We start from the raw sequence: 26298 nt of genomic DNA on the forward strand, positions 1-26298 counted from the left end.
CTCAAAACCACTGAGAAAATTTTCATTCTGTCTTCTCCCTACCTTCCCCCTAGTCTCAGCGCTACATGTACATACTATACACCTTTCTCACGCGGCGGCCAAGATAGATCGAAGAAGAGGTCAATGAGGCAAACAGACAAAACTTATTTCTAAAATCAGGTCCCATTTAGTTTTCCCCCAAACCACACAAATTTTCATGATACAAGATAGAATAATAAATATTACAAGAAGTGTTATGCACCGAAAGATGTAGCAATTTAGAGTAGTGTAGACTGACCCCATAGTACTTTAAGAGATGCAAAATAACAACATAATAATGCAAATTTTTAACGAATTTGCAGCCATTCACTTATTGGTCGATTTCCTAATTGGCAGGCTACCATTGGTCGAACTGCTAATTATGATGGACAGCCTTTTGTTTGCCACATTGAACTCGTTTTAGATCTATCATGGCCGCCGCGTGAGAAAGGTGTATACAATATCATGATGTGTTGGTGGTGCCTGTTACAGTGATGAAGAGGCACAAATACTTACAAGCACAAATTGAACACAGACCTGATCTTTGAACATTGAAAACACATCTATTTAGAAGTGCTTAGTATCCAGAGAGAGTGACAGTTGATTACGTATACGCCAGCACTACCTGACTGTTACCTGTACGTCCCTCTGTAGCACCTATGCCCAGTTGCTAGTAGATGGTTTCAGACTGGCTGGCTGTTAAGCGCCTGTGTTTCCATTACAGTGTAGTATGTGACACTCTACTTTCTCCCACATGCAAAAAAAATCAAACCCCTGCAAACTTAATCATGTATCTTAATTCCAATTTGTTTGAAGGAATTTCCTGTAAATCAATTATCCCAAAGGCCAATCAGCAGCTATTGCTTGATCTCCAACAAATTCAATTGCTTGTGCAGTAGAAGATACCTGTCCTCCCTGAGCCAGCCGGCAGATTCCCTGAGTCCTGTACACCTCTGTCCCTCGGTAGCCCATGTGTCCGCTGGCATAGTGGTACACACTGTCTACTCTGCCCCTGGATACAACAAAAACAATAAATGTTTGATAAAAGCATGGAAAAACAAATCTTCTTCTTTTATAAGAAATATCCCAACAGAGAATAGGAACTAACTTACTTGCTAACTCCCATCTGTAATCGTGGCCCACAGAAGATGAGCCGTGGGATGTCGTAGCCGTTCTCACGTGACTTGAAGACTCGAATACAGTCATCACAGGTTAACAACTCCTCCTCCCACTTAGTGTCTGTCATGGCTAGCTGTACAGTCAAGCACCTGCATTTAACATTATTTGTAGTGATCAATATTCTCCAGCATACATTCATTTGAAAAAGGAATAAGCAGTGGAATATTGGCCCTTTCAAAGGCCCTGAAAGAAAATGACACAGATGATTGGGAAATGCATGTTTTTAGGGGCTTTGTAGCAGTTCTAGTCACAGTACTTCTCACACTCACAGTGCTCTGGCAGCCATTAATGCCAAGTGCAGAGTTACAACTACAGACTACTAACCAGTTGACAGCATCCAGAGGCTGTTGAAAAGCAATCAAAAAAGACTCTTCCTCAGCCTCTACCTCATAACCACGGAAGTCTCGTGTTGCCCGCCGTACAATATCACTGTACCTGTTCATAGCCCTACAGAAAAAATGCAGGATAAAAGATTGGTATGAAAGTGATGTTACTGATATGTGCTCACAGCATAACAAGACTAGTGTTTATTCTGGTATTCATCCCTTGCAATTGCAAAGTCCTAAAGCCCCCTTTACAAATCAAGAATTTAGCTCAGCCGAGTTGTCAGCGAGCTCTAAATTACGAGGAGGCATGACCCTGATGACGTCGAGGAAACTCTGCCATTTGTTCGTCGGCATCAGGTTCATGCCTCCTCGTAATTTAGAGCTCGCTGACAACTCGGCCGAGCTAAATTCCTGATTTGTAAAGGGGGCTTAAAGACAGAAGGCTGATAGAGCAGGCTGAAGCTAAAAAAAGATGGACAGCAGGCTACAACTGCCCTCTTCATGTACTTCAGGGCCTTTCCCAGCTTTGGCCCCTGGATGACTACCCATCCAAGGATGGTGGCAAGTTTGGAGTCTGACATGTTTTAGGGCACCCCTACTGCATTTTTTTCACAACAATTCTGTCATACTCACAACATTTCCCAACCAGCACTTACTCACTTACGCATCCTAGTCCCCCAGCCATGCCAACTTCTAGCCACAGACTAAAATCTCCCTCCTGACTGATTCTCAACCGATTGCAAACTCTCTCTAGTGCACTTAAATGGGCGAAAACCAGTGATTTCAAAAGTAGGGGTCCATTTGGTTTTTAAGGAAAAGGATCTAGGCACTGTTGTAGCCAGCATCTGTCATTCTGTCATTGCACATACTTTTACTGCTCGTCAACATTGACCAAAGGAAGCGAGATGAATGAATCATAGGTGTCGATGCAACTTGATTGGAAGAGGCATTTAATCCATGTGAGAAAAATTTCAACTTGTAATTTTTATTAATTGATCACAAACTGTATTTGTTTCTGTGCGGCCCGCTTGCACTTTAACCCTGATCACGTGAGCATGACGTCATTTGAGATTTAGTTGGGAAGCTGGCCGCACGGTTTTCTTTGCTCTCGTCTTTTCTTAGTTTGTGTTTTCTCGGATGTGCTGATATGGAGTCAGATTTTGCGAGACGTCGAGACGTCGCTGTAATGTGTGTCGACTCCCGGTGAGAGGCCATACGGCCGCGGGAAGTGCAAGTTTGAGCGACGAGAAGGTTCATCGGATGAAGAATACTTCAAGCAGCAGCGGGACAGCTCTCACGTTGAGGAGATGTTACGAAGTCTCCGGCAGGACAGCAAAGTTTCCGACCTGGTGCGAGTGGTCTGGTCGGACAGCATCTCTGAAGACACGGACGAGACACAGGTGAGACAGTCGAGATCACTCAACTTGAAGAAATCGTCGGGTTACAGCAGGGAGAACGTCAGCACACGGGCTAGAAGTAAACCCCCTGTCCAGTTTTCCCGCCATCGTGTCCGTAGTAGCAGCAGCGAGGCTGGGGCGAGACCAGACAAGCCTGACATCCGCGATCTCAGAAAGTCTCTGGACAAAGCGCTGGACGAGTTGTTGAATCCAGATACCAGCCATGGGAAAAAAACAGAAGCAAGCGTTACGAGGATGGCAGCTCCGTTGCAAATTCGTCGCAGTCAGACAGCACGGAGTCAGATTACGTGAGAAAACCCAAGAGGCGCCAGCGATGCAGGGGATTTGTTTTTTTTTTTTTTTTCTTAGTCAATGGTCACCACGTAACAAGGCCTGAAGGCCACTCAAGGTTACGGGTTACATGATTGGAACTGTAACAGCAACTCTTCGCCCTAGGTCAGAAACATCATGATTGAGACCAGCCCAATTGCTCACTATGAGTGAGGACTAACTGACCCAGTAGGCGAAGCAGGGGTTACGAGGGCTGCTCGGGAGGTTCCCTACCCCTATTTTGGCCGGAATGGTTTGATCCGCTCGGGTGGATGTTCGCACATGTGGCGGGTTCTTTAACGTGCATAGGGTATGGCTCTCCCCATACACGGGACCTCCATTTAACGTCCTATCCGAGGGACGACTCATTTTTCACTTGAGTAAAGTGAGAAAAGTCGTGTAAAGTGCCTTTCCCAAGGGCACAAGACCGGCAACACGGCAGGCGGATTCGAACCGGCGACCTCTCGGTCACGGGCCGAATACACTACCACTGTGCTACGCGGCCCCACGCGGATCTCGCAGGAAAAGTGGCAAGATGAAAGGGAAACATGTCTCTTCAAAGTGTTCTGTGTCACGCCGGCGCCGTGATAGCTATGATTCATACACTTCATCTGGCAGGTCTGATGGCTCCCGCTCACGTTCTACCAAGCGACGTCGACGCCAGGCAGCTAAGAGCGGTCGGAATCGTACTATCAATGATTCGGGTACTCGTCGTGTCAAAGTTGATTGGCCACAACATAGGGTGTATTTCCCAGGATATGGGAAGGAAGGGGGCGTGGCTTATGATCAGTTGCCCATGTTTGTACACGGCTTTCTGAAGAATGTTATTTATTCGGAGCGGGTTTCGGTTGACGCAGAGCGTAAGTTGGTTCATCTGGGAGATCTTATGTTCGATGCCGTAAATTATGACTGGGAGTTGGTTCGGGAGGTCCACGCATCTTTACTGTACGGGATAGAATATGGATCGCTCACGTGGGGTAGCCATGGTACCTTTGATGCCATCAGAGAGAGACACTAAACACTCGTTCTCATTGAAATGTCGAAAATGGCATTTTTTTGGTCGAAAAATAAATCGGCTTTATTTTCAGTGAAAACTACCAGGTTGTTTAGAAAAATTCCTCTTTTAACCGTTGCCAAAAAATGGCAACTTATTATTTTCGGTCCCATTGGTAATACATTACAGGGCAGGTAACAAACGTTACCGGTAACGTTTGTTACAACAGTAAACTTTACCCTGTTTTCTTCTAAAGGACTTACCTTATTGACTACATCATTTAGGTATAAATGTCCCAATGGACATTTGAAAAGTGGGCAGCTTTTTTACACCAGGTCAGATAGAAAACTTAGACAGCATCGAACAATGGTACCGTTTGTTACAGTCATTTCTGTACAACATTTTGTTAAGCAAGGTGGGATACAAATGACAGTCAACAACCCTTTCTTGTTTCTTTAGGAAGCGAGAAAAAATGTACAGCGTCACAAAAACTGGCATTTCTAGTCTTATACATGGATAATAAAACCGTGGCAACCATTGTACTCGTGGTGGTAACGTTTTTTTACAGAATCTGGCGACAGGCATAAACCACCTCACACAGCCTCCAAGATCAGTGATAGGAGCGATCTGACGTGATCAGTCAGAGGGCCTGGTCAGCTGGTTTTACCTACCGAACAATCATTCTGGGAACTGAATTGTTACATTTTTGGCTACTATTTGAATTCTTCGTTTCTTCTCAGGCGACAGCCATTTTTTAGGGTGTGAAATCCGACCCGTGGCTATAATAACCGTCTAAGCCATCAACCAATACGAATGTTGTTGTGCATCTTTTGTAAAACATTACAGGGGTTATGGAAAATTGAAGGAACCAGTGATGTTGTCTATAGTTTTCTCCATATCAAGCCGTAAAGTCAGGCGACAGCATTTCGACATTTAAATGAGAACGAGCCTAAAGCTGGTGTCGCACGTGGCAACGCGTCGTCATCGAGGGCGGCGCCTCTCAGGGGAGCTCGTGTGGCGGGAAGCAGGCCGCAGTATTGTGGCAAGTTTCAGTCCGGTGCCTGTTCCCCACAATCCGGCCACTGGAGTACACGGTGGGACGCCCCAATTCTACATATCTGCAGTGCGTGCTTGATAGTGCGGGGCAACCAGGAACCACATCCGAGTCAAGATTATCAGTGCAAACCCCGACCATTTCGCGGCTCGACGGACAGAGCAAACCGCAACTCTGGAGACCCCGCCCACCTCTCCCAGGGAATCGGTCCCGGAGTCAAGATTTACTTGGGAAGCGGGCGGCACGGTTTCTTTGCTCTCGTCTTTTCCCCAACCACCACCCCCTTTCTCCGCAAAATAGTTTTGGAAGTTAAGTTAAGGAAGTTGATTATACAGTCAAACCTGCCCGTGCGACCACCTCTTCTCAGCGACCACCTGGCCATTTCAACCGCTTTTTCTCGGTCCCGATTTTTTTTCCCATTGATGTAAGCATTAAGCAACCTTTTATCAACGACCATCTGGCCAACGCGACCGCGACCGGCCCAAATTGGGACCCATAACGACCGTATCATTTTCAAAATTGAGGTTTTCATCGATTTTTGATGATAACTAGCGCGACTTTGTGCCGAAATCGGCCAGTTTGCGTCGGATTTTGACTGCCATTACAATGTTATGTTTAGAATAAAGATGGCGGCGGTCAATGGGTGGGTCAATTGGGCAATCTACTGTAATATAAATCTATATCATTATAAAGTGAACGAATACTAAAACGTATATAGCCTCTTTTTCAAGAAAGATCTGTGTAGCTCATACCTTTTTAGGAAAGATCTGTGTGAGTGCTTTTGTCCAACTGTACTGTACATTCACCCGTGGGTAAGTACGCTATGGGGACGTACCGGGCATCGAGTTTGAAAGGTACACTGTAGTTATTTCAGATACGGCGATCAAGAACACAGCGACGCATAAAGGCTTGTATGGTAACTGACAGCATCAAAGTTCCCTTACTGTCTAAAACGTTAGTGTACAAATATTGAGCTTTAAAACACTGTATCGAATAAAAGCTTGGGGTTATATTTACAGTATACAGTGTGCGTGTTGTATTTGACATTAAAGACCTCGCTTCTTTGCGTGCGTGCAGTGTGCTTGCTATTTTCCATTAAACACGACGGAAACCATTTATACTTTGCATCGGGCATTTTTGAGTCGATACTCTTCTCAGCGAGCACCTGTCCAAATCGACCGCTTTTTCCCGGTCCCCCGGGTGGTCGTCTTGGGCAGGTTTGACTGTAGTTGTTTATTATGTGCTGTGTTTCCTTGGAAAAGTTTTTGCATGATTAAACCTTTTCCTTTTTTTTTGCCAAAACGTGTCTTTGTTTGAGTTTGTTTGATAATTATGTTTACTTGACTACAGCTATGATGGAAGAGAGCAAAGAGGATCATGGGATCCCTAACACAGTCAAGGCAGTGACATCACTAACTCATTACATAACCCAGTGGCGGCTCATGACAGCCACATATTTAGCCCTTACTGTTATCTATTCCTTGGTTACTGTACAACTGTTACTGTACAACAGTTACTGCTGCTCACCTTATGACTGTGTCAGCAGAGTTATTTTCCCATATTGTTGCCACATTTTTCACTTGCACTGCAACAAAGGTCACCACACCATGAGGGGGAGAAATCTGTCGGGAGACAAAATATACATATATTGCATGTTACATGTACTTTTGGGACCTCAAAAAGGGGTCTGCCTAAACACCACAAACGACCACAAACAACCAAAAACGACTCTAATATGCAGTGTGTATGGGACAACGACATTGTGTACGCTCTGGAGACATCGTTTATACATCTATGAATTTAAAAAAATGCAGTAAGTCCTACGGATTCACCAGTCATTTTGAGTTAGTCCGGTTAAAGCAATTCTTGGCCACCATGTTGAATCCTGCTTGCATGCATTTGAGGCTGAAAAACACTTGACAATGATAGAATTGCGGTATGCTATAATCTGTGAACCAACAGCTTTCAAAGTTTTATTGCCTTGTCGTCTATGGAGCCGAGGAAGGTATCGAGAACTTCCCCATGCAGACTCCAAGCACAGGTGATCATGGCGACCAAGAATTGCTTCGATCTTGAAACCAGCGGACTAATTCGAAATAACTCGTGAATATGTAGGTTTTTTTTTTATATTCATAAATGTACAAACATTGTCTCCAGTGCGTAACACAAGGTTGTTGCCCCATATTCACTGCTTATTAGAGTCGTTGGTGGTTGTTTGTGGTCGTTTGTGGTGGTTAGGCAGACCCCTCAAAAAGATCCGTTTTGTAACTTAAAGTTACCTTCCAATAATGTTTATATTTGACAACAATCACCATGACACAGAATGCAGTAGAATTCCTTTTTATCATGTTAAGGCCTTGTGACAGTAATACATTATCATCAACTAGGAATAGCCCTACTTGGATTAGGTTGTGACCTAATAGCAAGATAATCTGGACTGGATTTGCTATCAGACATTATTGTGATCCGGATAAACAAAAGGGATGGGCAGACAGCAGGATAAACTGTTGGTTTACCCTGACAGTAACAGTAGCATTCACAGTAACAGACAGGGCATTAGCAGATTCTGGCTGCAGATTGTGCCAGCCCACTGTACACTGTACATGTTCCCTCTGTTAGTATGCAGGAGTCTGGACTACAATAGCTGCTGTGTGTGTGACAGGCAGAGAAAGGCCCAACAAGCTGGGCATGGCTACTGGCCAAGGTCATGTCAGTACTGGTATACCATAGGGAGCTAAGACAGGTCAGATCTTCACCTTCAAGCTCTTGATAAGGAATTCCTTCTTATGCTTCTTGATGGTACCTACATGACTGTCCAGCTACATGTCTTTAAGGCCACATTTGACCCAAACAGTATACCTAACACATAGGGGTGACTGAATGTCAGACATTGAAAGGGCATGGAAACATGTGCCCTATTTAATCAAAGTTAACATAGGATATAGGAATGCCCCCCTAGATTAGCCAGGAGTTCCCAGTTTGAAGGTAATCTAACCAAGAAAAAAAGTGAACAAGATGCATGAAAATATGTCTTTCAGAGGTAATGTTACATGTCCGATGTTTGTCTCCGAAAGCTGAATGTCGAAGAACAAAAACAGCAAGTGTTCAGTATTAAGTCTATTATTTCAATGGCACAGCAAGAAAACAAGTAATGCAGCAGCCTGTCCTAATGTCAGCAGTTTTAGTACTGATGGCCTTAAGGTCTCATTGATGTATTACTCCGAGTGGGTACCCTAAAAGAGATCCGAGCCAAAATGGCTGCATGGACGCATGTTTTTGCCGGTGAGAAATTCCCTTTTAGCCAGCGGAACTGATCTCAAAAGTTAGATTGGTAAAAGCTTGTTTGTAACTGAAGAAATTAGCAGGTTAAGTTTAGCAGACGCGTGCTAGGAATGGTGCGTCCTGGAATGGTGCGGTTGTACACTAGAAGCGAAAAAGTGCCTTTTGTGGGGATTGACTAATCGTAGTTTGTAATCGCTATTACAGAACTGGTGTCTATTTGACGTTGGCAATTTTTTTCCACGATATAGGGTAAATGTGCTCAACATAGAATGAAAAATCTGCTAAAATTTCACGTAGCTTCATTATGAACACGCCCGTGTAAACCACAAATTATAACATAGAAGTGTATGTGAAGGAGAAACTCATCAAGAGACCTTAAAGTCAGGTCCTGATTGAATACTTCCCTTGTTGTCCTGAGATTGTCAAAGCTGGATTGTCAGGACTGGTAGGTAATATAAGAGGCTACTGTGTTACTCACATTATCACTGACTCAGACAAGGAATCATTCCTTTTCAGAATTTTGAAACAAAACAGCCCTACTTTAAAACTAAACCGGGACTTTCTGCTGCAGCACCACAATAATTAGCATTTCATTTTGTACAACATTGTCTAAGGTACCTACATGTACATACCAAAAATTATGAAAATGCCCCTGCTATCCCAAAACAAGTCGCTAGGGGGCCCAAACTTATGTCACTTAAGCCACTTCAGCAATTTGACGCAGGGCTCAATTGATGGAAATTTGCTGCGTGTTACAGAAAATTTTTAAAAACAATCCGTCCAAAAATACTTGGTGGAAACTACAGGCGGCTTGGGGACGCCGTCCACGGCCATTAAAGCCACACACTGTTTGTTTTGCTATTGTTATTATTGTGGACAAAGTGTGTCGGTGCCCTTTCGTATATGGTTATCTCATTAAAAACCCGTTTTTCAAGGTCTCGGTTCAGTGAGTCTTTCTAACTCCTGGAATAGTGTTTTTGCGACAATGGAAATTGTCTGACGGTAAAAAAATTTTGACCTGGCCAGGGCCCTGGTTTGACGTAACAATATTTCGGGTCAAAGCATCAAAGATAAAAACTCAAAAACAACCAACTTTACTCAGCTCAACAGCTTTGTCGGTTTGCCATCGAAGTTGAAGCGCTTATCTATAAAACAGTCTAATAAATATTTTGTAGAAGCACCACTTTGGAAAAGTCCAAGGAATGTAATAGTCACGTAGCATATAGTTCGATGTCAACTGGCACACGGCTTATAAATGTTTGAAACTCTAACCAACAGCCGCGATTGATTGATAGCCGGCGGCCTTTTGATGAAGTCGGCGAAACGTGCTAAAAGAAAGCCGTGGCAGATTGTGGGCGGGGCAACATTGCAAGGCTTGTCCTCTATAACTGTACAGTAAACGCCTGGGATTTGCATACAAACTTACAATGGTTTGTATTTTACGTTGCTGAACCAAAAAGCTTCAAATTTAGAACAGGAACTTTGGGAATGTGACCCGCTCATGCTCTAGAAATATGTCAGAAAAAATTTTCTGCGCGCTGAAAAAGAAATGACGCAACTATTAGTAACAGCCTGTGTTGGTCAACCCCGCTCCCCAAATAAGGGGATTCCACCCTGCCGATCACATGCGGCAAGGCCTACTCGCTACTCTGTTTACATTTTGGTGCGAATGCAGGCAGCACACGCAAAGGGCCGTCCTGAGTGTGAGGGGCTGTGAGACAGCGGTACGGAGGCGTGCTATAAAACACCTCCCTTCTTCGTACTGATAACTTCCTGAAACCGCGGAGGCGCTACCCTGGGAGCCAGACAGGACCGGGTAGCTAGCGAGTTTTGTTCAGGGAGCCAAGGCAGCCAGCCTGCTGACCTCACATTAGCGTGCTGGGGGAGTTTAAGCCCGAAGGAGTTACCGCTACCCTTTTGGGGAAAGGGCAGGTGGACCTAATCGGGCTTAAACTCCCCGGGGCGCTAATAGAAGCTCGGCGGGCCTGACTGTCTTGGGCTACCGAATAAACTGTCCAAGCTGCCCGATCCCGGATGGCCCCCAGGGTACGGAGGCGCGTGCTTGCTGCGTGCTTCTGTATTTTTACTATGGTATTTTTTATAGATATCAAAACATATGGTATAAACAATTCTTTTAAAATATTAACATGGCCCTCCCCCATCAAAAAAAAAATTGACATGGCCCTCCCCCCTAACGCAACAGACCTCACCCCCCGATAAATATTGTATAGTCCCTAATACACTCACACTCACTCACTATCCGGTTTAGCGTCCATTAATGTTCCTTGTCTTGCAGAGAAAAAAAAAAACATACGGCAAAAAGCGCCCCATGGCAAAAAAGATAAAGAAAGACTGAATGCAGCTACTGGACTCTTTAAAGACTGTTAGTCGTAGATGCAGAATACAGTGACTGATGATGATGACTGTAACAAGCAGCCAGGGGGGCCCCAAATCTAATCCTCTCCAACTTCCAAGTCACTTAATATATATATCAATGCAATCCATCTAGGCCTTCTTGAGTTATGCTGTTCATCCATGTCATCCACACATTAAATGCTACAGGGGAGACGATGCCATTAGAATTTCACCCACTAATACATGCGTTCCAATGGGAGAGTTGAGGAAACAAATATGCAATTATCTCAAGAATAAAAAGTTCAAGCCATACAAACTTATCTTCAAATGATAGCCTACTATGTCCAGTCTCGGCAAATTCCTTGGCAAGAATTTCTATACAGCTAATCTTTTGATACACCCCCCTGATTAGAGCCCTTGGATTGGCCCATTTGGCTGAAAACAGCATTCTGGCGACGATACCACTATTTCAGGGGGGTGCGGAAACCCCCTCGATGGAGAAAGGTCATTTTTTACAACTAATTCTACCAGTGTAGGGTCTTTCCTACTGCAGCCACTCCCAAAATGCCCAGATTTCACATAAAATCCCACCAAGAAAGGCTTTTCAATGGTTTAAAGCCTTGTTACCTCCATGAAAAAATGGAGGTATAGTTTTGAGTGTGTCTGTGTGTGTGTTTGTGTGTGTGTTTGTGTGTGTGTCTGTGTGTCCGCATATTTGTGGTCATCATAACTTGAGAACCTCTTGATGGACTACGATGACATTTGGTATGTAGGTAGGGGTTGGGAAGACGAAGGTCAAGGTCAATTTTGGGCCCCCTGGTGTGTGACCTTGGTACTGCAGCGCAACTTCCGGTTTTGCTATCTCGGTGTTCTGAACATGCTATGGTCAAGATTTTTAAGTATTAGATAGCTCTTGTGCTCAGGAAAAAATGACGTAACTTTGGGCCCCCTAGCGTCTAGTTTGGGGATAGCAGGGGCATTTTTGTCAAAAACTTCTGACGAGGATAACTCAAGAAGTGAACAACAGATTTTCATGATTTTTGGTATGTAGGTACCTTAGACAATGTTGTACAAGATTAAATACTAATCATGCGAAATAGGAGTACATTTGCATAATTAATGAGGATATTATATCATGGCAGTTTTTTCAATGTATCTCTTGTCCTGGATGTGATATGGTCTTGACATTTGGCTGGTAGATAGCTTGCAGTGTCATGACAAAGTGGGGCAGGTTTCAGCCCCCTAACATTTAATTTCGGAACTGCAGGGGCGTTTTTGTCAAGACATTCTAAAGAGGATAACTGCAGAATGGATTGATGGATTGGCAAAATATTAGGCATGCGGGTACCTTAGGCAAAGATGTTTATAATGATATACATGTTATGCAAATGAGGACTTAATTTGCATAATTAATTAGGAAATTGTATAATTCCATTGTTTTCAATAACTGGACTTCAATAAATGTAACACATATTAATTATGATAGGTAGAATATATGCAGATACCAAATATGGTAATGAGGAACTTATTTGCATAATTTATGTAAAAATTGCAAAACTGCTTTATGATTAATAATGGGAATTTTATAATTGTGACATGTGTACGTTAGTCAATGATGAACAATACCATGCATAAATTATGTTAATGTGTTAGTCAATTGCATGAAATTTACGAAAGCTCTAAATTTTCATGGAGGTATGAGGTCGCCGAACTCTAGTTTTTATTTGAGATCTCTCACCGTGGGCTCTAGGCGCCTGCGCTAATGCTTACTTCACCCCTACATGTACCTAAAAACACTATAGGCAAAGGTAACAAGTCTATCTGCCTGTCTCTGTAAGCAAGTTTTTTTTTTTAATTTCAGGGATAGCTATAGGGTGTTGGAAGGAGTTGACCCAACATGCACAAACACAATGCTGATGTGATGGCCTAAGTGAAACCCCAGCTGACCACCCAGTCCCAGCACCAAACATTGTGGAAACAGATCCTCACAACTATGTCTGTTGTATGCCTCTGCACTAATGGTTCTAACAAATGTCTGAATTGGAGCATGGCAAGGCAGCTAAGGTTACCACAGGGCTGGACAGATCTGGGGATCCCAGCTCCAAGGGGAAAAGTTTTACAAAATAGAAAGGCAGGTATTTGCCTATGAGCGAATTCAGCAATTTTCACTTCACCTTCCTCCTTGTGCAAAATGGACCGTTCCAAAACTGAAGGTCTTGACCCAAAACTACTGTATGTGTATAATACTAGTACTGTACTGTAATTACATTTTTATTTCTTGATTACAAGACACACACAGGAATTCTGGACTGGTCATGTACCTAGGTCTTTTACACAGGGAGGAAGGTAAATTGTGAAAATGGCAACTATTTTGTGTTTTAATATTTTGTATGTCCCTGTAACCACTGGAGCTTCCTTTGAAAAAAACAAAAACAAAATGTCTTTGTCCTTTGGATCCTGACAGATTAATACTACATTAGCAGATACCTCATACAGACCAACCTGGCAATACAAACATCAGTTTAGAATAATTGCTGGCAACTGATATGGTTCATTGGAATTGTTTAAATGATACATATTTCCTCAAGCATAAAACAGGGAAATGACAAATCACAGTGGATTACATACATGCAATATATACATGTATGTCAGGGTAGTACATATAGCCACACACTGTGAAAACCATTCCCTGGCAAGAATTGCTTGAAAAATGATTCGAAATGTAAAATCTAAAAACTTGTTTGACAATTGCTTCTGTTCTAGTAGAGCTTAACTGATTGACAGTAAATATCACCTTAACAGCCATTACCAATACTGGCATGGTGCCAATAATTTTTTTTAAAAACCTTGTGAGACATCTTGCACAAGTGTTGGAGATTCAATTTCATCTTAAGGGCTTGGCAAAGATCCTTTCCAAACAGGAATGAAATCTTCAAACCTTGTGATGACAACTAAGGCCTTATTGGTACATAACAGGGATGCTATCGGCCCACTTGTTTAACCCTTAATACATACAAAGTAGCTGATATCAAAGGGAACATGAGGATAGATATACTCAAAATGCCTACATGTATAGTACATGTACGTAATAGAGACAGGCATTATGTATCAGTATACATTTGTAGGTCACATATTGTAAGTATACAACACCAGTAATTCAAATTAGTATAAAGATCATACCAAAACTGAGGAATATCGAATTCTACTTCTTGGCTGTTGTGCTCACAGTCTAACAAATGTCACAGTTTCAATAAGATGCCCTACCACACAATTCAATCTTTCGTCCTCCAGGAAAACAGAGTCCGGTCCCTCTTCTATCCCATTCACACTGCTAGCGGTGGCCATGTTGTAAGTAACTCCCTGGCCACAAAGAGGCCCAGTGTTTGTTGTTGGTTTGGGTTCAGCCTCAGCAGCTTCACAGTTTGAGGTGATGTAATTTCAACTGATCCTAGCTGCAGCTGATCAGTCCATACCAGCAGGGCTTTCTCCTGGCAGGAGGGATGCAGCCTTTTAAATTAAACAGCAGAAAGTTTTGTGTGGCATCAAGACAAGCCTTCCTCTCCACGACTGAGCACCACATGTGACTTGGAATCACAAGTAAATGAAGTTTAGAGTTTGACCAATACTGTAAGATATGTCTTCAAGTGGAGCCAATCTGCAAATCTTATCAAGTAGTAAATGCCCAGCAGTGCCTCTGGTGCATTCTGGTTTGACCAACAGATTTCTTGTGGTTGCATGGTTAGGGCTCCAATGGGGGTTTTGGCATGCTTGATTGAACAATATATTTGAAACCCAACTACCCGATATCTATAACCACAGACTTTTTTCCAAACGGAGCAAAGCACCACTTTTGCAAAGAAAAAGGCCAACACTAAATCATTAAGATATATTTTTCAAAACATAACAAATTCCATAAATTCTCCTTTTATGCCATTAAAAGACATGATGCAGACTGGAACATTGTGGTAGATGTTCTCCTAATTTGCATCCTGATAATTAGTACTCCATGTGCACTCTCCACAGTAACTGAAGCGTGATGTTGGCTTTCAGGTGAATCTGCCCAAATCTGGATTTGCCAGACTGACTGAGAAGAGTGGGTCACAGAAAAGCAAACGTTGGGGTGACGGCTTTCTCGCATCTTTGGAAGGTATTGGCATTCCAGCCTGTCTTCTCAGGCACGATTACTTAGGGACAAGAACATCGAGTTGAAGACATTCAATTTCTGCCAATTCCCTTTTTCTTTGAAACCTTGCTGGTCTTATATTTATCTAATCCTATTGTCCTCTAAATTGATCCAATTATCCAATATTAAATGTTAATATGCTTGTTTTAAGTTTGTGAGGGTTAGACCGGCATGTGGAGTCCTCAAAGAGGGGAAAAAACACACACACGCTGGAATGTCCGCTTTTTCACGCTGGAAGGTTCGCTTTTTCATGTCCAAAATTTAAATTTCAAAAGGCATGACTGTTTTGTGTTTGTCACTGATAGGCCTTTTATTTCAATCTAAGCGAGTCTATCAGTAAAATTTGCCCCAGAAAATGCAGGAAATGGTGTTTCAGTGGGTCCAGATTTCAAAATTTCCCCGGACCTCCATTGCGACGCCTCACATCTTTCTGTCAGACATGATGAAAATATGTTGGGGGGAGTCGCCCTCAAAGACTTATGCCGAAAGCCTTGTGTATTTTCATAGAGATTCCATTAAACTTGGCCAGCAAATTTTGCCGGTCAAAATGCAGGAAATAGCATTTCAGAGGGTCAAAATTTTCCGGGGGAGCATGCCCCCCCCCCTCCCCGCCACAGGCAAGTTAAGATAGGATAGAAGCGCATCCTGGATACAAAATGCCCCCAGACCTTTCCTTTCCCTTTGGCAGTGGACACAGCTTCACTCCATCAAATACTGTATGTAACGGGGGCCGCCCTAAGATGCGCCCTGCCCTAAGATGGCACGGATTTTTTGCTGATCTTATTATGCATAAGTACGCCGTGTTTGTTGCAAATGACTATGATGATTAGGAAGGTAATAAACCAAGTCCAAACAAACAGCTGTTTTTTTCCATGAAAAAATACTTTAACATATATTCACTTCTCTTTTTTTTTTTTTGAAGACAGAATTTTCACAATAATGTTGGTAGCGCCGAATCACTGTGGTCACCTGTTACTAGGTATTGGTGGCTCGTGTCCCTAAATATACAACCTGTACAAAACTGCCACACAACTGTCATACACATAAGAAATGAAGCTTCACAAAACACTACAAATATTGGTCTTCAAATGTTTGTTGAGTAGAAGACCGGCCATAGAAAAAACAACATAAGCATCACCGCCGTTGTTTTCCCCAGGGACTGTAGCCCCGAAGGTGGCTGACGAGCGAACTGCCCAAAGATTTGTAACTCTAACAAATGATTCGTACCGTCTATAAAAATGAAACTTCAAATGAAATAGCTTCTATAAAGCAAATATTTATGCCTCTATGAAGCAGAGATTTATCCCTCCATTAAGCAGATATCTTAAGCTATTCAGTGTCCCTTCTTACTAGGGGTGAGAGATCTGTTTCGCGATGAAAATCATAAGTATGACGCAAAGCACATTTCCAAACGGCAGCGCAGTGATTTATTGGCATCTTGAATATGCTTCAAAGTCGATAAGAGGGGGGAGGGCCTAGCAAAAAATTTTGACTTGGGGGAAAACAAGTGCTTTTAAAAAAAGCTGGCGTTTCGTCTACGTTTATGAGTGTGAACTGTCTTTTTCTTGAAGTAAAATCTGTTAGAAAAAGTCACTCAAGGGCTGTTGCGTCTATAAGAAAAATTATTATTTTGGAAAGGAGTACTGTTTAATAGCTGGTCTTGGCTTACAACTTTATTTTAAATGTACAATAAGTTCATTATAAAATCTATCAATATACTCAGGTACTTATGTACACTTGAAAAAGCACCATCAGCACTGTGACAAGATTCTATCTAAATTGACTACCAAATGTCAAACAAATATCCAAACCAATTAACAGCTACCTCATCTCTATTATACTGGTTTCCGCATTTACAACATTTCTTCCTTGTTTTCCTGGATAATTTTGCTAATATTCATGAAAATTTCCATACTTTTGTGTCGAGCGGTGTGACTTTCCACATCCGTGTTGTCTGAAAACTTCTGAATGAAGTCGATACTGAACAATGAAGCATTTGCTACTGTAAGAAAGGATCGCTGTTTTTACCTGCATGTATGCAGGTATGGTTTTGATGCTGGTGGGAACTTTTCGGTAGCCGGGGATGTAGGGCGCTGTATCTCGTGAACGGATGGTGCGAGCACGACGATTTTTGGTACGTGGGTTGGGGATGGTAGCCTGACACTCAGGTGTGATTTTGGGCCTCCTGGCGCTTGACCTTGACATTGAAGGTGGCATTTTTTGTGTTTTGGGGGCACTTTTGGCGCTGTGTGTCCGGAACGATACGCGCGATTGCGACGATTTTTGGTGCATGGGTGGGGGGTTGTTGCCTGTTGCCTAGGATTGACTTTGGGCCTTGTCGCGTTTGAACTTGACCCGGCAGGTCGAATTTTGTGTCCGGGAGGGGTGTTTCCGGAGTTATATCTTCTGAACGGCTGGTGCTGGCGCGATGATATTTGGCACATGTGTCGGCGGTGGCTGAATAATGCTCAATTTTGATTTTGGCGCCCTTGGTGCTTGAACTTGACATTTTAGGTTACCTTTTGTGCGGGCACGGGGCGTGCGCTGTATCTCCGGAACGCAAGGTGCCATTGTGTTGCCATTTGGTACGTGAGTTGTTTGTGGTGTCCTGGTGGTCAGGTTTGATTTTGGGCCTCCTAGTGCTTGAACTTGATACTGTATAGGTTGACCCTGTTTTAGTGTGGTTGGGGCATCCTCCCAATATCTGCTTGGTTTTAAAAACAGATTATGGTTGGGTGTAGAACCATCATCTGGCCTGGGCCACCTTCAATGTATCAGGTTACTTAGTGGCACTGACAGTTTGCCAGATGACGGGAGTGTACAAGAATATATATCTGTTGGTCAGGTATAATTGAAGTTTGCTTATTACTCTTTGTGGTGTTTCTAGAGCTGTATAGTACTGAGTTTAAAGTTCCGGTACAAGTTCCTTTACCCTGTTGGCAATCATGGTTGAACTTGAACTTAAACAGAAGAAGATGCAATTTTCTAATGTGGAGGAGAACTGTATAGAGTGTGGGCATAAGAGAAAGGTATGTGTATGATTTGTCCTGTGTTTCTTTTTGTTTCTTTGGTAATGCCATTTCCATACTGTATACATGTAATTTGTTGTTTTGGGCTAGTCATATTCGCTTGGTTTTTGGGCCTGCTTAATCTACGGTACAGGCAGGGTTAAGTGGCAGAGGCTTAGCTTTGTTCTGTTTTAAATTCAGTATCGTTTGTTGCATTTTGTCGCGGCAAATATATGATGAAATTCCCCTTCTAAGCAACTGCTCATTGGTTTGCGGGGATGTTTGCTGGGTGTTTGCTTTGACTACAACAGCTTCTGAACTTTTCAAAGCTTCCATTGCCAGCAGCTTGCCATCTATAAATGGGATTGACAAGGACATTTTTCATAGTAAATTATGCTGTTAAATTTGGCTTAGATACTACAGGAGATTTAGGTTTGGGTTGGATGGATTGAATGAAAATATCATACAACCCTGGGGACTAACTGTTGCTGCTGCATGGGGGCTACCACTATTCATGTTGTCTAATGTCTATGGAACTACTGTACAGATAAAAGTATCATTGGTCAAATTATGCGAGTAACATTCCGATGTCAAGTGAATAACACCCCAGAAATAAATCTTTAATGAATATCATTGGAAGAACACAAACCAAGGAGACTTAGCAGCTGCATTAGGTCAGTACATTGAAATAGGAAGATATTAGTATATCATGTGACAGAGTAACTACATGTGCATGGGCCATCTGAGACAAAAAAAGGTAGCGTCTCAACAACTTCAAAGTACTGTGGTTGGTTACATACTTAAGAAATCCAAAATAAGTAATGTTCATCCCTGTCCAAACTTACAAATTCAGAAAATGGAATTTCAGAGTCAGACTTTTGCATGGTGCACAACCAACACAGTAAAAAGCTCATTTTTCCAACCACGTACCACAGACAAAAAGGCAAAAATACACAATAGGTCTACAGAAACCCAATACATTTCATGCAGGCCTGAGGTCTACGAACTCTTGTTGATGGAGTTTCATGCAAACAACATCAAGAGCCTCTGTTTACATCATGAATAGTAGTTGGCGAGTGTTTTGTGAGAATCATCTTACCGCGCATAGGAGCCGCTGTACGGTATTTTCCATTACCATGAACAGAAAAATTCGAATGCCGGGTTTGGAATCTATGAAATCCTGTTCATAAGACAAAGGCCTTGCATACATGAAATGAATACTAAAATAAAATAAAAAATGATACATAAAAATATAATATCAATAAATAAATAGAATATTTATTTATTATCTTCAATATTTAAAAAGAAAAAAATCCACTCTCGGTTTCGAACCAGGGACTTTCGGATCCGAAGGCGTATGACTTTACCGATTGAACTAAGTTGTTACGTGTATTGTATATGAGTGTAGTCGATACTGAACATTTGCTACTGTAAGAAAGGATCGCTGTTTTTGATGGAGTTTCATGCAAACAACATCAAGAGCCTCTGTTTACATCATGAATAGTAGTTTAGTGGCGAGTGTTTTGCGAGAATCATCTTACCGCGCATAGGAGCCGCTGCACGGTATTTCCATTACCATGAACAGAAAAATTCGAATGCCGGGTTTGGAATCTATGAAGTCCTGTTCATAAGACAAAGGCCTTGCATATATAAAATGAATACTAGAATAAATAAAAAATGATATATACAAGTATAATATCAATAAATAAATAGAATATTTATATATTATCTTCAATATTTAAAAAGAAAAAAATCCACTCTCGGTTTCGAACCAGGGACTTTCGGATCTGAAGGAGTATGACTTTACCGATTGAGCTAAGTTGTCACGTGTCTTACATCTGAGTGTACATTATGCTTTAACCTCACTACATAGTATTATTTATGTCGATTTTCGGTCGCTTTCTTGATAAAATCATTTTTTTTCTTGTGCAATCTTGTGGAATAGATGTTATATGGCCATTTTCCAGGATATTGAAGTCCGAAACCACAATGCAATGGTATTTCCGAACATACAGTTGTAGCAGTTGCATGCGGTCGTGTTGAACGAGGGTCTGCATGCTCTTTTACGTAAGGCGTAGGCAGCCAATTTTATTTCCCGTAATTCGTAGGGAAAACCATCTTATCTACGTAATTCGTAGCGAGGCGACCAAATTTAGCGTAATTGCCTTCCTTGATTTAGCGTAATACGTAGGGGGTTCTTTTAAATTCAGCGTAAACCGTTGTCGGAACTCCCCATGCAGACCCTCTTGAACCAAACCAAGCACCAAGCATCCATCATCGAAGCACCCACTGAAGGTAAAACCCAATACATTGCGTTTCGTCGCCAGAGGGCGACGAAACGCAAAAATTGACCTGGGGGAGGGCCTAGCAAAAAATTTTTGACCTGACCCTTTGTTGACCGGCCAGTCCCCCCTCACTTAATACCATACGGTCCCTAACGCGGCTAGAAACTCCATTACTACATGACTGTATTAAAATATACATCACTGTACATACCCGGTAGTCCACAGGTACAAATGTAGCACCCTGGAAATTGTAATGAAGGTCCTTAGAAAAGTTACAAGTTCTTCAGGAGACATTTCTAAGCCAAAATGTTGAGACAGAAGAAATAGGTAAGGTCAATAAATGCTTGTATTGTAGGTAACATGCAAAGACAAAACTTGGTACAAAACAATCTAGAGGATGTGTTAGTTGAACAGGTCTGACTGTGGCAGACAGCCTGGGGGTTGAGTTGACAGGACAGCAGAAATCACTAAGCCAATTGTTGGGGGCAACAACAACAGCATGTCTAGATCTCTGCCCTTGTCCCCAAACATTGGAGACAAAAAAAAAATGTTGTTTTTACTTTCAGAGCCTTAGTTTACAAAAAACACATGCCGTAAACTTTATTTCATGAAGAAGCACATTAGATTATTACCTTTGAATGAAATGGTGCCTCATAATAGAGTCATATTACATTTGTATATCCATTCTAATTTCATTTGTTTATCCAAAAGAATGTGCACTTGGGGGAAGGCAGCGATCACTTCTGGGTTAGATTGTGATAAAAGATTGCATACTATTAGTACAGTGGAAGTCGCTTAATTGCACACCCCACTTGCCAGTGCATTTCGTGGAATTATCCAAACTGTGCAACAAAGCGAAGTTCCCACCATGGGATTTGGGGATTTCTTGTAATTAACAGAAGTGTGCGATAATCTGTTGTGCAATTAACTAGCTTCTACTGTATACATAAAACCAAATCAACGAGGTTTGTACAATCCATCATCTTTGGGGACTCCATATTCCGGTCTAACCCTCACATAATCACTTAAAACCTAGGTTCAGCAGTTGCTTAAAAAACTCTACTTGCAGCACCGTTAGGTTCTAGACTAACAGTTGTCAATACAGTCAAACCTGTCTATAGCGACCACTCAAGGGACTGGTCAAAATTGGCCACTATAGAGAGGTGGCCACTATAGAGAATATGCTAATTAATTGACCACAAGCAATAAGTTACACATGGTTTTAGTACCAACTGATCTTTATTCACATAATACAGTACTTTACATGTACTGCAATGATTTTTACACTACATGTATATGTATTAAGAAAACAAAGGCTATAAAAAGTTTTAAATGTTCTACAGTTGATATTGTCTGAAGAGACCGGTATCGTCATATTTCTTTGATCTTTTGTCTTGCATCCTTTGATACTTCGCCGTCCGTGTGTTCCCGCTCGCGTTCATACGTCAGATTCGCCCATTATGCTAATGTGGTACTCACAAGAAAAGTCTCGTCATTTTAGACTTATCTCTTAATAAATGTAAGAATAAAATCCACCATAGTCTGAAGTTCATATCATTTTGTCTTTGTAACAATATATTTAGAAAGTTTTTGTGATGTAAATTAACCTAAGCGATAGTGTATTAGAACGTAACTTTAACACAATTTACCTCCGTAATATTGGTGTCATCTATTGACCACGTTTGTCAGCGGGTATGGGTAGCGCCAGTTTACGAAGTTTTGTTTTGAAAATAAGTCAAAGAGGTTTTAAATCCGGCGATATTGGGTGACGATACGGCCGCTGTATATGGCCGAACGCGTGCCGAAACATAGATCAGCGGTCCGCTTGGCCGTAATCGGCAGTGTTTTTGTACCTGCGGGACCGGAAATCGTGTGGCCGTGGCCGCGTTGGACAGGTGGCCGCTAAGCCTATTTCTTAATCATTACGAATCCAAGGGACCGACAAAAAGTGGCCACTATGGGCAGGTGGCCGTTATGCAAAGGTGGCCGCTAATACAGGTTTGACTGTAGCTTCTTGAGTATCATTAATAAGATTCATATTACTGGTAGTGCTGTAAATGCATTGATTATAATTTGCAAAAGGCACAAATTGGAGTTTGTGATTGTGATTATACTTTTTTTTTAGTCACATACTGCTGCAGTAATGGAAACACAGGTGCCATCATTACACTGCCAGTCAGAAAGCACCTACTAATGACTTGGGAAGGGTGTAACAGACAGGCAGAAAAATTTGAAAGTACTGGGTTAACATCTGTCATACTGAATGTACCCAAGGAATGACTAAAAGGTTTGCAAATATGAATGCAATTCTCCAATATTGGGACACTTCAGTTCAATTAATTATCATTTGTGCATCTTCACCATAACATGTGCCTCTAACACATCATAATACCGGACAAAGTAAAGACAGAAGGTAGAACAACATTTTTCGCGGTGAAAACTTTTGCACAAAACAAAAACCTGCATGAGCATACAAAAAGTCATGAGAAAACGGACGTATAGTCGTATACTATCAAGAATTTTCATTTGATATTGATCCGTCACAACCGTTCAATCATGATCGTCTTGTGGCAAGTTGTGCAGTGAGCACGTGTGATTATTATCTACAAATCTGGCGATGAATGTGACAGTGTGTTCGTCCCACGACAAGCTCGCCTGCCCTGAAAAGGAACTGAAAACTTGTGGCCTTGTTGTCTTCGATTGCACCGATATCGAAGCCTTTTTGAAAATGTGTTGAACACATTGATGGCTGAAGTGAGTTACCTCGAAAATTACTGTTGCTGCACAAGTAGATCTCCTTAACTTCATCGCCGATTTATTTGGCAGTATCATGATTAGTGGCGGTATAATTTTAATGGATGTTATCTATTTTGAAATTTTGTTTTGCTTTTTTTAATGGTACAGTGCATCTAGTATGACAAGTCAGATGTGGCTCTAAAAGGCTCTCAAGTTATAGTACTGTACTGCAGTTCATTGGCAGCATTTCTGCATTCTAACTTGAAATTGTGTTACCCTTGACCTTATAATGCAAATACCAGGTATCATGCAAAACGTACATTCAAATATTCCTCACAAATCACATAAAGATTTTTTACCTTCGCAAAGAAAGTTCTATTTTCGGTTATGGCAAGGTGTTGTGTCTCTATATGTAGGTCAACAGCATATAACTCGAGAAGCTGAGTAAATGTATGTATTTTCATAATATTTGGTATTTGAGTATCGGTTGTGGAAAGGAAGGTCGAGTTTGAAAATGGTTGGCACTTTCCGTCAGTACTGCAGCGTGTGTGTGCGTTTGCTTGCAGACAGCATAGTAACTTGAGACATTGTAGATTGTTTTGCTTGATATTTGGTGGATAGGTGGGGGTTGTGAAAACAAAGATAAAGTTTGATATTGGGCCTCCTTGCGGCGAGTTACAGTACTGCAGCAGAGCTTCAATGTTGGAAGTCAGACTTTTTGCAAGTGCCGGGTTCATGATCTTTTAGTGTTGGATAAGCATTGGGGAAGGGAGTAAATGGTGTAAGTTTGGCCCTCCTGGCAGGGAGTTATGGTACTGCAGCAGAGCTTCAAAGGTGCAGGTTGAAATTTATGCAAGTGTCAGGTTCATGATTTTTTAGTTACTGTAGTTGATAGGAATTGGGGCAGGCAGTAAATGGTGTAACTTTGGGCCACCTACTGTAGCAACTCGTTTGGAACTGCAGTGAGCATTTTTGCTATAAGATTTTTGACAAACTGTGTCCCCTTAACCTCTACTTGGACATGTGTTATTGACAGCTAGTATGCTGGCAGGCTCACCCAGCCTTGACCCCTGCCCCAGGGTGCCAATCAGAAACAGTTGAGATAGAACTTTTTGGGTCTATATGTTGGTCAACTGTAGTATACACTCAGCACAAAAAGTTTGGAATATCAACTTCGGTTGATCATATTTATGTTGTTTCTGCATCAATTTCAATATATTATATATCTATAAAAAGCTTGCATGGTTTTCTTTCCAATGGTATCAAACTCATTATCATTGTTAACTCATGGAACATACACTAGGCCTGCTAACGTGAGTGGGTCACGAAAAAAAAGTGCCCAAATTCCCCCGTTTCTGTTCAAAACTGTATCGTCCGGTTCAACCGTTGTTATGGCCGCGGGTGACAATGATTCAAACAATCCTTTTATCACCTAACGTTTGGTTTACAGAACATCCAAGTTTCTTTTTAGCATATCTGAGTAGAGTATTTTATGAGTGTAAATTCATGGAGCGAGGACTAGGCCCGCTTACGTACAGGGGGTCCTAAAGATAAAGTGCCAAAATTACCCTACTAAAGTCAATCACTCCATTCTGCTCATTTTCTTCCCTCAGTATTGACTTGGGAATGAAGGCAAGTTGAATAAACAGGACATGTCAATCAAAGCTACTATTACTCTTTATTCAAGCAAAAAATCTGAACCATATCATGGCAAGAGGTGATCAATCGAGTGCTAGCCATAAGCCGTAGGAAGGCTATTCCACCCTAAGACTGTGTCCAGCATCCAATGGTCCTTGCTCTGTGTGGACTGGTGTTGTAATTTTGCAGAATGGCATTTGGTCCAATATTGAAGAGGTAGAATGTTGCTACTGGATGGAGGATGGTGTCCCTATATGTCACCACATTAATTTACCTGGAATGATGACGAGTCTTGTTTACCCTATGGTGGTTATACCGCCCCACACCATGACGCTGCCTCCACCACGAAAGTTACTCTTGCCTTGTTAGCGTGCGGTTCTCCTTGCCGCATACACGCTTTGATTCTGCCATCCAACTATCGAAAGGGCAGATGAACTCTGCTCGAGTGTACTAAAACCTTGTATGTTCCGTATACAAAATGTGAGGTGAAAAGAGGATTGATTGAACCAGTGACACACGCGCCAATATCAACAGGACGATGCAGTGTTGAACAGAAGTAGGGGAATTTGGGCACTTTTTTTTCGTGACCCACCCACGTAAGCAGGCCTTGTACTCGTTTCATGTGTTTACAATCATCATAAGTTTGATACCATAGGAAAGAAAATCACACCAGCTTTCAATTGATATATAATACATTGAAATTGATGCATAAATAACGGAAATATGATATACCAAAGTTGATATTCCAAACTTTTTGTGCCGAGTGTATAACTATAAAAATATTGTGGATGGATCTTGGTGATATTTCGTACTAATCGTAGGTGTGTTGTAGAAATTGTGGAAAGGCAGGTCAAGTTCGAAAACAGTTAACCTGGTGTTTTCCTATGGTACTGCAGCAAGCATTGCATTTTTGTGCTTGTTTGTGAACAGCATAACTCGAGAAGCTGTGAATATATGTTGTTAGCTTTATCCTATACTTCTATTTTGTACTTTGTGTAATAGTTGTTGTCATGTACAATTGTCGTGAAATAAAGTTCTGTATCTTCATTATATTTGGTAGATGTGTAGCGGTTGTAGAGAGGAAGGTCACATGCGAAAATGGTTTACCTACTAGAGTAGCTTTTACCTATGATGCTGAAGCCCAGGTATTGTAATATACATAGTATACATGTAGTTCACATTCCATTTATCCCCAACTCCGTAGGGTGTACAACATTGATCAAGATCAAGGGCACAAGTACATAAAATGCAATCAAGACATCAATGCATCCAACAATACAATACAACACTCAAACCTATTTCAAACCCTAAGTGAACAGGGACCCCCTGAAATAAGGAACTTGGAACACTGCACAACAGAAGCCGTCAGACTATAGGGACTTAACAAGTGGATTCAAATCTTACCATGGTTTCAGTCGCTTGTATGAAGGTAACTGTCTCGGATGGACAGACTGAGAAACTTACTAAGACACTGTAGACTACTTTACCAAGGGATGAGCCAATTGCAGTTCGC

General features: G+C 41.8%; 1 protein-coding gene across 6 annotated transcripts in view; it reads right to left on the bottom strand.

Annotated features, from left to right (window-relative positions):
* LOC118409678 (transforming growth factor beta-1-induced transcript 1 protein-like) overlaps window positions 1-26298 on the bottom strand; it is an 81997-nt gene that overhangs the window by 5896 nt on the left and 49803 nt on the right. For 4 of the 6 annotated variants that reach the window (XM_035810872.1, XM_035810871.1, XM_035810868.1 and 1 more), the window contains 4 exons: window positions 6826-6920; window positions 1522-1644; window positions 1131-1286; window positions 925-1030 (listed from right to left, as the gene is read on the bottom strand). In XM_035810872.1, coding sequence (XP_035666765.1) covers window positions 925-1030; window positions 1131-1286; window positions 1522-1644; window positions 6826-6920 — 480 coding nt within the window. Of the gene's footprint in view, window positions 1-924; window positions 1031-1130; window positions 1287-1521; window positions 1645-6825; window positions 6921-14199; window positions 14660-26298 lie in introns of those variants that run through there. The other 2 variants (XM_035810874.1, XM_035810873.1) reach the window with 2 other exon arrangements.

This window comes from Branchiostoma floridae, chromosome 2 (assembly GCF_000003815.2).
Source record: "Branchiostoma floridae strain S238N-H82 chromosome 2, Bfl_VNyyK, whole genome shotgun sequence".
Classification (NCBI taxonomy): Eukaryota; Metazoa; Chordata; class Leptocardii; order Amphioxiformes; family Branchiostomatidae; genus Branchiostoma; species Branchiostoma floridae.